The sequence below is a fragment of the Dreissena polymorpha genome, chromosome 5 (assembly GCF_020536995.1).
Source record: "Dreissena polymorpha isolate Duluth1 chromosome 5, UMN_Dpol_1.0, whole genome shotgun sequence".
Lineage (NCBI taxonomy): Eukaryota > Metazoa > Mollusca > Bivalvia > Myida > Dreissenidae > Dreissena > Dreissena polymorpha.
Genome location: NC_068359.1, coordinates 35,257,022 through 35,271,298, shown reverse-complemented (window position 1 = coordinate 35,271,298; position 14,277 = coordinate 35,257,022). Strand labels below are relative to the sequence as shown.

Here is a 14,277-nt window from a genome sequence, read left to right as displayed (position 1 = left end):
CCATTTGTACCCAAACATGATGCTTTGGTCACCATCAACAAATGCCTAGCCGACAAAGTGTTTAGTTTGCAACTCACCGGTTATTGACAAAAGATTTACAGAGTTGTGTTTAAAACAGCCAGCCTCCCTTGCAATGCTCATAACCATTTGTACCCAAACAGGCTTCGGATAGGCTTTTCAAAATACCAGAATTTGTTGTATCAGTAATTTAACCCATTTATGCCTAGTGGACCCTCCCATCCTTCTAAATTGGATCAATTTATTTCCAAAATTAGGGATGCCTAGTATATTTATTTCTATATTTAGAATATTTCTTACAGAAATTCCTTTAAGCAAATAGCGCAGACCCAGATGAGACGTCTCATCTGGGTCTACGCTGTTTGCTAAGGCCTTTTTTCTAGATGCTAGGCATAAATGGGTTAACTTGAATTAACCAATTTGTTTCAAACAAATTTGGAACTGCTCTGGTATTTATTAAGCTTTGTAGATGAATTTATTATACATATTATGTAGAATAAGTTCTATACTCCTAAGAATAAGTCATCAAATCATATTTTGAAAAGCACATTTCTACTTTAAGTTACATAATTATTATTTCCTATATTTTTTATCAAATTTTTGTTATGAAAACAACCTCGACGAGATATTTTAACATTATTTAAACACCAATTTCTCACCTAAGAAGGGTACACAACTTTATGAGCATGTGGGGTAATGTAAAACAATAAAATAACTAACATGATTGAATACCCACAAATAATTGACAATTTCCTTCCAGCATATTTCCCTGAAATACCAGTTTTTCAATACAAGTATGTTGTAACTGTCAAAGCAATACATTTTTGGTCTATAAACCCTGGGAAGACATATTTTTCTTATATATAATTTTTCAATTGCTATATTTTCACAAAACCAAATGAAATCCTCAATTTTGAGCCACCTTAAATTTTCATATTTCACAGGCTATTTAAGTGATACCAAAATCAACTACAACACAGATTTTTTGAGATATTATAAAATACTAAAATCAATTCAGATTCAACCCGCTACATTTAATGTGTACTGTTATCCACTGAGCCTCGTTTTGGCAAAACTGGGCTTAATGTATAAGCGTAAAGTGCTATCCCAGAATAGCCTGTGCAGTTTGCACAGGCTAATCAGGGACGACACTTTTTTATTTTATGCAATTTTTTGTTTAAAGGATGTCTTTCCTAAATGAAATTCCAGTTTAAGAGTAAAAATGTCATCCCCAATTAGCCTGTGCCGACAGTACTTTCATTAGCCTGTGCCGACAGTACTTTCATTAGCCTGCGCTGACAGTACTTTCATTAAGCCTAATTTTCCCAGAATAAGGCTCAACTTTAGGCAAAAATGGGAAAATAATGAAGACCGTGTATTCAAGGAGAACACGAGCAAGGGTACAAGTGCCAATTATTTCCAGCGTGGGTATGATGTGCCGATGTTATAGCTCCATATTCTGCACCTCATCGTCTGAGAAATCACTCATGGAACTCTCGCTGGAGGAATCGTGATGCTCCTGTTCACGAATGGCCTCTTCCGTCGCATACTTTTTCACGTACTCTGCAAGGTGAAAAGATGTACACGTTTTAGGTTAAAGTTTAAACCTATTTATTTTAGTTAAAATGCAATAAAAGCCTATAGGCTTTTTGAAATGCTCTTGAGTCCATTTTTTTGTAGAACCAGTACTTGGTGGCTTTTGCTCTTTACAAAATTTTGGCATATTATATTCATGTGTGTTACACATTGTATGGATGCAAACCATTCATTTGTGGTTGGATGCAAATCATTCATTTGTGTATGGATGCAAATAATTCATTTAGTTATTTGTGTAAGGGTGCAAAATATTAAATTCTTTATTGATGCAAATAATTCATTGTGTATGGATGCAAATCATTCATTTGTGTATGGATGTTAATAATTCAATTATTAATTTGTGTATGGATGCAAAGTATTAAATTGTGTATTGATACAAATCATTAACTTGTGTATGGCTGCAAATTATTCATTTGTGTATGGGTACTTATCATTAATTTGTGTGTGGATGCAAATTATTCATTTGTGATAAATGCAAATTATTCATTTGTGTACGGATGCAAATTATTCATTTGTGATAAATGCAAATTATTCATTTGTGTACTGATGCAAATTATTCATTTATGTATGGATGCAAATCGTCAACTTGAGTATGGATGCAAACCATTCATTTGTGCATGGATGCAAATGATTCCTTTGTGTATGGTTGCAAATAATTCATTTGTCTCAAAAGCACCATTTGGCTACGACAAATTTAAAATAGTGTTAATAAAATCCTTAAAAGTACACCAAATGAAAACAATTCTAGCACAACCAAATTTATTTTACTAATATTGTGCATCCAAGTGAGTCGTAATTTCGTTAAACTTAAACTGATTCTAAATTGTATGCAATTACATCAATGAATCTAGTACAATTCAAAGAACACAACAAGGGCTGTTTGTAAAACATGCATGCCCCCCATATGGGCTGTCAGTTGTAGTGGCAGCCATTGTGTGAATACGTTTTTTGTCACTGTGACCTTGACCTTTGACCTAGTGACCTGAACATCAATAGGGGTCATCTGTGAGTCATGATCAATGTACCTATGAAGTTTCATGAGCGTAAGCGTTCTTGAGTTATCATCCGGAAACCATTTTACTATTTTGAGTCACTGTGACCTTCACCTTTGATCTAGTGACCTCAACATCAATAGGGGTCATCTGCCAGTCATGATCAATGTACCTATGAAGTTTCATGATCTTAGGCCTAAGCGTTTTTGAGTTATCATCCGGAAACCATCTGGTGGACAAACGGACCGACCAACCGACCTACCGACGTGAAAAACAATATACCCCCTCTTCTGCCAGTCATGATCAATGTACCTATGAAGTTTGATGATCCTAGGCATAAAAAGTTCTCGAGTTATCATTAGGAAACCATTTTACTGTTTCGAGTCACCGTGACCTTGACCTTTGACCTAGTGAACTGAAAATCAATAGGGGTCATTTGCCAGTCATGATCAATGTACCTATGAAGTTTCATGATCCTAGGCGTAAGCGTTCTAGAGTTATCATCCGGAAACCATTTTACTGTTTCAAGTCACCTTGACCTTGACCTTCGACCTAGTGACCTGAAAATTAATAGGGGTCATTTGCCAGTCATGATCAATGTACCTATGAAGTTTCATGATCCTATGCGTAAGCGTTCTTGAATTATCATCCGGAAACCATTTTTCTGTTTCGAGTCACCGTGACCTTGACCTTTGACCTAGTGACCTGAAAATCAATAGGGGTCATATGCCAGTCATGATCAATGTACCTATGAAGTTTCATGATCCTAGGCCTAAGCGTTCTTGAGTTATCATCCAGAAACCATCCGGTGAACGGACGGACAGACAAACCTACCGACATGTGCAAAACAATATACCCCCTCTTCTTTGAAGGGGGGCATAAAAATGGTAAGATATAGTTATAAATTCATTTTTATCCCATAATCATTCATTATTAAACATCCTCAACGATAAATTAAGATATTCATTTTCCTGGCATCATTAGATGCTTATCAAACTATTCAATGATTTTCATACACTTTGATAAAATAAATGTCACCCTTTATTGTCAATTAACCTGTCTTCAAACCCAACTAGTTTTCAAACCACTCTTTTGTATGATTGTTTATTTAACTTCCGGGGTGTGAGTAACTTAATTCTTTCAATATCTTTATATTTTGTTGACAGTCTGCCATGTGCAAACTGCAAGACATCGAAAGTGTGGAAAACAATATATTTGTGCTGCAAAAAAAATGGTGGCATAATCATTTGAGGTTCAAAAACTATATAATACATGCTACCAGTTACCAGGTGAGAGTAAAATACACGATATTTAAGTTTATAAAGGAGTTTTTCAATCGTAATTAATTAAATTAATCCTTCTTCAGCAGAATCAGCATGTAAGTTATATTGTCTTTTTGTCTTCCTACCATGAGTAGAAAACACAGAGAGGCTTGTTAAAATACTTGACTTATTCTGGAAAAACTGGGTTTAATACATTTGTGTAAAGTGTCGTATCTGATTTTCCTGTTAAGTTAGCACAGGCTAATCAGGGATGACACTTTCTGCCTTTATGTATTTAAGGAAATCTCTTCTTTACCACAATACAATTTAGACTGAAAGTGTCTTCTATGATTAGCCTCTTCAGACCGCACAGGCTTATCTAGTGTAACACTTTATGCACATGCATTAAGCCCAAGGTATTGTACCTGTGACTTTCTTCTTGTAGTCCTCTGGCTTATGAAGGTACATAGCGGCTGCATCCCCGTTCAGGGGGTCTATTGGGTTTGGGTAGCTTAGCAACTGGGGTAAGAACGATTCAAATATGTTGGAGAGATCTGCAACATAAGACAATATCACTGATCAACTCGGACAAAAACTTTTCAAATATGTAGGAGAAATCTACAACATTAGTCAATATCCACTCAGACTGGGGTAAAACAATTTAAATATGTTGGAGAGATCTGAAACATTAGTTAACCCATTTTTGCCTAGCGTCTAGAAACAAGAGGGCCTGAAAGGCCCAAAGTCGCTCACCTGAGATACCAAGATATTATTGGGATAAATCTTCTGACCAAGTTTTACGAAGATCGGAAAATAAATGTGGCCTCTAGAGTGTTAACAAGGTTTTACTATAACCATAGAAGGAAAAATGCCCCGCCCCCTGGCAGCCATGTTTAAAAAAAAAACGGCATCATTTTTAACTCGTCCAAGATATTATCGGGATGAATATTCTGACCAAGTTTTATGAAGATCAGACAGTAAATGTGGCCTTTAGAGTGTTAGCAAGATTTTACTATAGCCATATAAGGAAAAATGCCCCGCCCCTTGGAAGCCATTTTTTTCAAGCAAACATAATTATTTTCAAACTCATCTAAGATATCATTGAGACCAATCTTCAGACCAAATTTCATGAAGATTGGACAATAAATGTGGCCTCTAGAGTGTTAACAAGGTTTTACTATAGCCATAAATAGCCATATAAGGAAAAATGCCCCACCCCTGGTGGCCATGTTTTTAAAGCAACCAAAACCATTTTCGAACTCATCCAAGATATCATTGGGACAAATCTTCTGACCAAGTTTCATGATGATTGGAAAATAAATGTGACCTCTAGAGTGTTAACAAGGTTTTACTATAGCCATATACGGAAAATAGCCCCGCCCCTGTGTTGGCCATGTTTTTCAACCAACCGGCATCATTTTTGAAATCTTCCAAGATATTATTGGGATGAATCTTCTGACCTAGTTTCATGAAGATCGGACTATAAATGTGGCCTCTATAGAGTATTAACAAGATTTTACTATAGCCTTAAATAGCCATATAAGGAAAAATGCCCCGCCCCTTGGTGGCCATGTTTTTCAAGCAAACATAACCATTTTTGAACTCATCCAAGATATCATTAAGACAAATCTTCTGACTAAATTTCATCAAAATTGGACAATAAATGTGGCCTCTAGAGTGTTAACAAGGTTTTACTATAGCCATATAAGGAAAAATGCCCTGCCCCCTGGCGGCCATGTTTTTCAACCAACCGGCATCATTTTCAAACTCATCCAAGATATTATTGGGATGAATCTTCTGACCAAGTTTCATGAAGATTGGACTATAAATGTGGCCTCTAGAGTGTTAACAAGATTTTACTATAATCATATATAGCCATATAAGGAAAATGCCCCGCCCCTTGGCAGCCATGTTTTTCAAGCAAAGGTTACCATTTCTGAACTCATCCAAGATATCAGTGGGACAAATCTTCTGAGCAAGTTTCATGAAGATCGGAAAATAAATGTGGTCTCTAGAGTGTTAACAAGGTTTTACTATAGCCATATAAGGAAAAATGCCCCGCCCCCTGGCGGCCATGTTTTTCAACTAACCGGCATCATTTTCGTACTAGTCCAAGATATTATTGGGATGAATCTTCTGACCAAGTTTTATGAGGATCGGACAATAAATGTGGCCTCTAGAGTGTTAACAAGATTTTGCTATAGCCATATATAGCCATATCAGGAAAAATTTCCCCGCCCCTTGGCAGCCATGTTTTTCAAGCAAACCTCACCATTTTCGAACTCATCCAAGATATCATTGAAACCAATCTTCTGACCAAATTTCATGAAGATTGGACAATAAATGTGACCTCTAGAGAGTGAACAAGGCAAATGTTGACGTTGCACAACGGACAAAAGGCGATCACAAAAGCTCACCATGTGCTCAGGTGAGCTAAAAAGGACTTTGCAAACAGCGTAGACCCAGATGAGACACCGCATGATGCGGCGTCTCATCTGGGTCTGCGCTGTTTGCTTTAAGGAATTTCAGTAAGTAATATTCTAAATATAGAAATAAATATACTACACATCCCTAATTTTGGAAATAAATTGATCCAATTTAGAAGGATGGGAGAGTCCACTAGGCATAAATTGGTTAATATCCATTGAGATATAATTGCAATGTTCATTGCAACATCAGTTTATGTCTTCTGAGCAATTTTTGCTGCAACATAAGTCAATATCTACTAAGCTGTTGTGAAAGGTAAATATTTATTGCAATTAAAATTGTTTCAATACCCCAACATTAATGAAGATAGCAGTAATATATGAATTTATCATTTAGATTATTGAAAACAAGATCAGGTTCTTAAACCAGCATTCATTTGTAACAATTAATGCACACAATGCAAATTTCTACTTAATAATGGATGAATAAGGCATGCTTTTAATGCCAGTAAATACTGATATAAGATACAGAACCAGTGTCAACAAGTGTTTAATAGTTTTAACCAATGTAGGAGCATACCGTATAAAGCTGTCCAGGCCTGATTTATCACATCTAAACACACTGTTCCCGAGCTGCAAAAAAATATGAATGCACTCAGATGAACAAACCATTATTTGTTTGCAATATTAAATAGTGTATATTCCTATGCAAAAAATAACAATACACTCAGCTGTACAAACCAGTATTTGTATGCAAAATAAAATAATGTATATTCCTATTGTAATTGCATTTTTCATAAATAACTGGGCTACAATGGTAAAGATGTGTGTGTCAGAAACACAAAGCCCCCTATTGCGCCACTTTGAAATAGAATTTCAATATATCATTTGGCATGTTTAGTAATTATCTCCCTTTTAAAGCTTATTACTTCCCTTGGATTTTTTTTTTCCTTTGACCTTGAAGGATGACATTGACCTTTCACCACTCAAAGTGTGCAGCTTCATGAGATACACATGCATGCCAAATATCAAGTTGCTATCTTCAATATTGCAAAAGTTATCGCAAAAAAAACTTTAACCAAGGTTAAAGTTTTGGGACACACACAATGAATGACAGACAGGCCAAAACAATATACCCCCGATCTTTCGATCCAGGGGCATAAAAAGTCATCATTTTGTTTGACTCACTGATAGGACAGTCTCTTGTTTTAAGAACCTATCTCCAATTGGCACTATTATAATAGTTAGCTTAACATCAAAGGCTTTCGGAATTGAGTATAGAACTAACACGTAATTGAAAAAAAAAAGAATCCGAATGGTGTACTTACTACTCATCAATATAAATTATAAGGATTGAAGATTTTGTTCATGGAGGTGCAATTAGCTGTTTTCATCAATTTACTTAGATTAAATCTTTTCAATCCAGAACAACATAAACAGAATCTGAACAGTGTTTTTTTTCATTCAAAATCGGGTCCGGTAATCTGCCCCATTCCCAATGGATAAAAGTATATATTTTTCCCAAATGGGAGCTAAAAATTCCCAATAAAAGGTTTCCAAAAACAATTTTTTTTTAAGATCTCAATATTTTGTTGTTCTCCCATCCATATAAATTCAACCTTAGTAAATATAACACTGAAAACACTTGTATTCCCAATTATGAATTATTGTTAAGCAAAACAACAACAACACTAATTTCCCAATTTTAGTCAAAACGCATCCATTTTTCCAATCCAAAGGGACCCGGCCCCATTCCCAAAATGGTGAGAAAAAACATTGCTGAAAAGTGTACTTACACCTTGTCAATGTTAGTGTACTTACACCTCGTCAATGTTAGGATGGAAGATTCTGTTCATGAAGCCAATGGATGGAGACTTAAAGGGGTACTTCTCTGGGAGATCTACCCTCACCTTCCATACACCACCCTCATATGGAGCTGCAATAACACACTTTAAGTCACAGTGTGCCGTTAAAGGCTTAAGGATTTTCTTTTTAGTTCAACGAATAAACATTTACTTCAGTCGACTTTATATTCTCAACATTTTGATTGCTTTTTCCTTTTTTTCAGAGGACCAGACAAGTTGGATTTCTTTGTAAATTACTCATTAAAAATATTTTAACACGCATGAAGAACAAATCTTTTGAGTACAAAAACACAATGTGAAATCTACTCACTGTATGAATCACAAGCTAATAATAGGCCCACAGCCATTCTTTGATTCTAAATAAATCTCTTTCATTGTCATGCTTAAGTCATTCATATTTGCAAACAAACATTTAATTTGTTGCAAACACAGTCATGGATAATAACACCTGCTAGAGTTACCATATTTGGCCTTCCCTGTAAAGTAGAATTTTTTTGGAGAACACTTATTATATATACTGCAGTACTGTAGTGACTTTTTATTAGTGTAAATAGTGAAAATTAAACTAAACAAGAGCACCACATAACGGGTGCCACGCTCTGCTGCGGGTGCATTTTTGAAGAAAATGAAAGCTTGTCAGATTTTTTTTTTTTTTAGAGGTCACAGTGACTTTGACCTTTGACCTAGTGACCCAAATATGTGTGTGGCGTGTATAACTCATCAAGGTGAAGTTACATATGAAGTTTCAAAGTTGTAGGTGGAAGCACTTTGATTTTAGAGCCAATGTTCAAAACCTTGACAAAATGTTAAGGTTTTAGCACGACGCGGACGACACGACACGACGAGATGGCTATGACAATACCTTGGGTTTTCTCCGAAAACAGCCGAGCTAAAAATTCACCACAATTCTGCAATAGTATCCTAAGAGTTTATAACACTGTATTATGTGAATTGGGAATAAGACATCAAACTGGGAATGGACATCATTTTAGTGATTTTCTCTGACAAAACTATTCATTTCATGATCTACATTTATTTTTGTAATATATTATCTATAATATAAGCTTAATAAGCAATTTTCCATGACTTTTTCATTAACAGTGATTGTATTTTTATCATTTAAAGTGTATTTTTAAACCGTGCCCATGCGCGGCATGGACACAGTTTCATTTCATGAGTTTTTTTTGTTAAATTAATAAAAAATCCAGTTTTGAAGTAAAATCAATTTAAATGATACTATTATAAATGCAAGTATCTGTTTTAATTATAAATTGTCAAAGTAGATAAATACAACATATAAAACTGCATATTATGCACTTTTGATAAAACACAATTTATTCCAAAATTGATGTCTTATTCCCAATTCACATAATACAGTGTTTTATTATTAATTCCAGTCGAGATTTTGGGATTATACAAAAACTGTAAAAATAGGATAAAGAATTAACAGGCAAATTGGTAATACAAAGTGTGGTCTTTATTGTGACGACTGGCCACATCTTTTGATGACACACCAATCAACCAGTAAAGGTCCCCATTTACGATAGTTCCCCTACTTTAACAAGTAAGCTAAAAGCTTAACAAAACCATCACTTACTTCCTGCCGGTCCGTAAAACTTCACAATGAACTCATTCAGCCCCCCTAGAATGGTCACTTCATGCTTGCTTTCTATTCTAATTATCTAGTTAAGATCAGCAAAATTGCATTATAAATAGAATTCAATAACAGCAATAATACATATTCTATCTTCAATATTGCAAAAGTTATGGCCAATGTTTAAGTTTGACAAAAACCAACAAACAGACAGGGCAAAAACAACATGTCCCCCAGTATCAAATCAAATCAAAATTTATTTATTGTCGGTATGATATACAAACATTATAACATAAGCTATGAATAGCTTTTGACCGACAGAACTACTACTACTAGTAAAGACTGAGGGACATAAAAATACACAAAGCTAGCTAAGAATTACCAAATTTCAATTATAAATATCAAGGCACATGTATGTATGTATTTCTTTTGACCTTGCAGTAAGGATAACCCATGAAAGTTCAAGCACTTATTTCCAACAGGGTCCTTTGGTTTTGCTGAAGACACAGCAAGCAGAAGAGACAGTATTGAGATACAAGAAATCCGGGTGCGATACCCTAGCTCTTTGTGAAAAGATCGGATCATCCCTTGTTTTTTTTACGTGCTCAGTGTATAGCACCGATACACGCGAGAATTACCTGGGTTTCATACCAGTACATCTCTAGTTGGGTGGAGAACACTTGAAGCATTCCTGAAATTTCCAGTGCCCCGGCCAGGAATTGAACCGGGGACCTTTGGAATGGTAGACCAGAGTTTTATCACTCAACTACCGCACCACCCGGTAGTGACTAGCAACTACTAAATATGTATAGAGATCTTCTGTATGTTGTTAATGTTCATAGTAGCCACCCAATGTACAACTACAAGGTATTGGGCCTGTCTTCATGCTAAATTTTTCAGTTCCCAGCAAATTAAGTCTCTAGTTACGCTCAGTTGGTAATTGTCGGCGAGTACAGTAAACATACTTGAACGTACCCGGGAATTTTAACGCTAAATAGGTAGTTGTCTGCTATTTATTTGAAAATAATTTTGTTCACATTTATGTAAATTTTCAGTTAAATGGTCTCTATATTATGGCAACTCATACTCAAAAAGCATGTTGATGCAGTTTTTTTTAAAGAGAAGTTTGTTTAAATAAAAAATATCGTGTTACGGTAATCCGTAGCGCGTTTTACGACATCGGATTTTGGGCAGGAATACAACTTGCTACAAAGTAATATCGACCGGGTATGTTTAAGTATATTTACCATACTCGGGGTACATGTAAGTATACTTAAGAGTACTCGGGGTACATGTAAGTAGTACCTGAGCCGACAATGACCAATCCATCTCTATTAACAACTAATGAGGTACGCATTTTTCAGACATTCAGATTTGCACTTTAAATGACAGCCACAACAGAATATGTCAAAGATCCCATCTGAGTAAAATTGTTGGGACTAGATATTAATATTATATATTACTATCTATACTTTACTACTAGGTAGCTAAACTAATTCGCATTCATATTGATATCGAGCACAGTACTAGGTTACTGGGTTAGCAACATGTTATTATAATGCTATAAATAGAACAAAACAACAACATCAAGATTACAATTCGTCTCAACCCCTCATTATACCCTTTTTGCATTAAAACTTTAACGCAACAAATTGGTATCCGTGCAACAAAAGTTAATTGTGCAGAAAATATGCGATGATTAACGACGGGCATAAACTGGCCTTAAAGTTAATCTGCGTAATTTAAAGATCTGTCAAAATTAGAGACAAATGTCAGCTTTACAAGTTCATATGTAAAAAGATACAGTTTCACGACGTCTGTATCCATGCGACGTTTCCCTGGACTTGGAGACGACATCTTCAAATGTTTGCTGATGCAGAGTTATGTCAAAATAGTTTTCGTGGTGCCTTCTACAAAACAACAACAAATATGGCGAATGTCAGCTAGATCCTGGTGACGTATGAGTCACGTGCAATTAAATAACTCCGCCTACCAATGTTTTATTTTTTCCTTAATAACTTTAAAATGTATTCTTTTTAGACATAAATCCATCCTTATACTAAAAAATAAAATCACTTACAGAAGAAATTCAAATTCAATAGTAAAATAGTACCATTATGAAAAATAAAAGGGTCTATGTCAAAGGTCACGACTGACATTGAGGTAATCAGCTGTTTCATGTAAACAAACGTACATGCTACTTTCACTTCGAAAATCAAAATCGTGTTTCATTTAACGATGGAAATATTCAGAATCCTGATGAAAATTAGCGATAAAAACTCTCTTTTTTCATCAAATGCATGCGTTTAACTTAAAAAACTACACAATATGAACAGAAGGAGCGATATAACTTATAATCATGAATCGTTAAAAACATAAGCCAGGATCGAATAGGAGGTTTTTGTGTGACGTCACAAGAGGGATTTTCCGTTACTAAAAATAGATTGGCCGTCAACTTCTCGATCGCGGCCAATGACATTTATTAGAGTAAAGTACGGAAGCCCTGGAGGACATTTTTGTTACTTATTATGAGTTATTTGTTATGATTTATTTGTTATTACTTATTACTTAATAGCTACGAGTTTTATACGCGCGAAAAATCCGAAGTATGGAGATGGAGGACAGCTCTAATGACGGCGATTAAATACGGTACATTATTTACTTATTTATTTGATATATTCATAAATTGATAAACGGATACACAGTTTTACAGTTTTATGGTCATGCAACAAGTTTTAATAAAGTCTAATGTGAAACAAAATGTGCTTATATTTGATTTAAACTACTGCCAAACCCACCCACTTAACACACACTAGAATTAAATATTCATTCTAGAGTTAGTAATGGCTCTTTATATTTATTTGAATTCATTTTTCTTACATACTTTTGTAATGAGACCTGTATGATCGTTTGAATTGGAATGACATTGTAGTAATTTGGTTGTCCTCTTTTCGGTATGCCTTACTCTGGGGGGGGGGGAGTTTAAATCATACTCAAAGGCCTAGTACACACTATGTCAGTATGTAAAATAATTGAACATATTTGTTAAGTCATACAGAAAATTCATCCTCTTGAATCCTTCAGCAGTCAACATTTATATGACATGGATTTGAATTAAATGTAATCAATTATCATTTCAGGTTACCTCGCCCCAGACCTTCAGAGGCATTTCAAATTTGAGCAATGCTGACCTGAATGGGATTCTACGGCAGTTTGATCTCCCTACAAAAGGGAAATGTACAAACAGATGCATACACTACTGGCAAGACACCTGAACATTAAGACAGATGATGCTGGTGATCAAGACCCATTTCTGCAGACACTGCAAGACATAACAAGTTTGAAACATGGATGGACCAAGGACATACGCAAAGTTCTACATATCACACTGGACCAAAATAAGCCCGGTATCTCTATGCGGCTAATGACATCGCTGAGGAAGATCCAAAAGGCTGCTTTTAGGAATATTCGGAAAACAGCTTTCATGCTTACAAAGCCCTGCGTGCCTACACCTTGTGGGAATCGGGCCATATCAGTAGCTATATGTTCAACCCGTCAACCGATATCGAACATAATACTGCATTTACCTTCCTGGCAAATCCATCTGGTGACACTCGTGGAACTCAGTACAGTGTGACAGTAGTCATTAGTGACAATGGTGAGTCAATAGGGGCGTCATGCACTTGTGTTTGCTAGAAAAGTTAAAGCATGCACACATATTGCTGGTCAGCTTTTTGGCATCAAGGACTTCGTGGCACGTGGCTATCGGGATCATCCTGGTGATGACTGTTTGACAGAAACACTATGTCGTTGGATTGTCCCAAACGATCCTAAGGTTGATCCGAAACCGATATGCGAGGTCTCCGTGAAGAAGAACATTCCGGGATAAAATAAAAAAATTAGTGTTACTAGTTATGAACCTTTGCCAGAATAACTACAAACAGTGAACTTTGATAGTTTAACTGTACTGCATCACACCTTAAGTTTGAACTATCCAAACCTTCCTTGGGTTAAAGCTGTTACTCCTGGATTGTGCAAAAGTTTAAGCCAAAAATGATCAGTCATTAAGTGCCACGTGTGGTCCTTCCATACTCCCAGATATTGCTGATCACATGAACGATCATATTGTGCCAGGAAGAGAACTCTCTTTGACAACAAGTGTAGAACCATTAACACTTAAGCAAAAAGAGAAATGTTCTGGAAGTGAAGCATTTGTTAAGTACAATGAAGAAGAGAAAATGGTAATTGAGAAGCTTACAAGGAAGCAGAAGGATTCTGTCCACTGGTTGAAGTACAGACAGGGGATCATAACCTCATCAAACTTCAATAGTGTGGCTAGCCATTCTAGAGTTATCGCATAGAAAGGGACAAACCAAGTGACAGTGTCTCTAGTTGCAGTCTTGTTGGGTGGCTCGTCATTTAAGGGCAACAAGGCAACACGATATGGACAAAGGCAAGAACCAAAAGCCGTGGCAGAATACTTGGCATTGATGAAGTCAAGTCACAAGAGATGCTCTGTAGAGC

The 14,277-nt window shown here is 35.8% G+C and overlaps 1 protein-coding gene across 1 annotated transcript; it reads right to left on the bottom strand.

Moving 5' to 3' along the window:
- Positions 1 to 982: 982 nt before the first annotated feature.
- LOC127881691 (ubiquitin-conjugating enzyme E2 H) lies at positions 983 to 11,716 on the bottom strand. The gene is made up of 6 exons (XM_052429798.1): positions 11,558 to 11,716; positions 9,757 to 9,833; positions 8,116 to 8,230; positions 6,875 to 6,927; positions 4,294 to 4,422; positions 983 to 1,581 (listed from the first exon to the last, which is right to left on the bottom strand). The coding sequence occupies exons 1-6, from the start codon at positions 11,608 to 11,610 to the stop codon at positions 1,463 to 1,465; spliced, it is 546 nt and encodes a 181-aa protein (XP_052285758.1). The 5' UTR covers positions 11,611 to 11,716; the 3' UTR covers positions 983 to 1,462.
- Between the last annotated feature and the right edge of the window lie 2,561 nt (positions 11,717 to 14,277).

Excerpts from the sequence above, each read along its gene's own strand:
- LOC127881691 (XM_052429798.1), bottom strand. The coding sequence starts at position 11,610 with ATGTCGTCTCCAAGTCCAGGGAAACGTCGCATGGATACAGACGTCGTG. Across the intron at positions 8,231-9,756 it reads GTTTTACGGACCGGCAGGAA|CTCCATATGAGGGTGGTGTA; the intron begins GTAAGTGATGGT and ends GTGTTATTGCAG. Across the intron at positions 6,928-8,115 it reads CATCCTAACATTGACGAGGT|CTCGGGAACAGTGTGTTTAG; the intron begins GTAAGTACACTA and ends ATTTTTTTGCAG.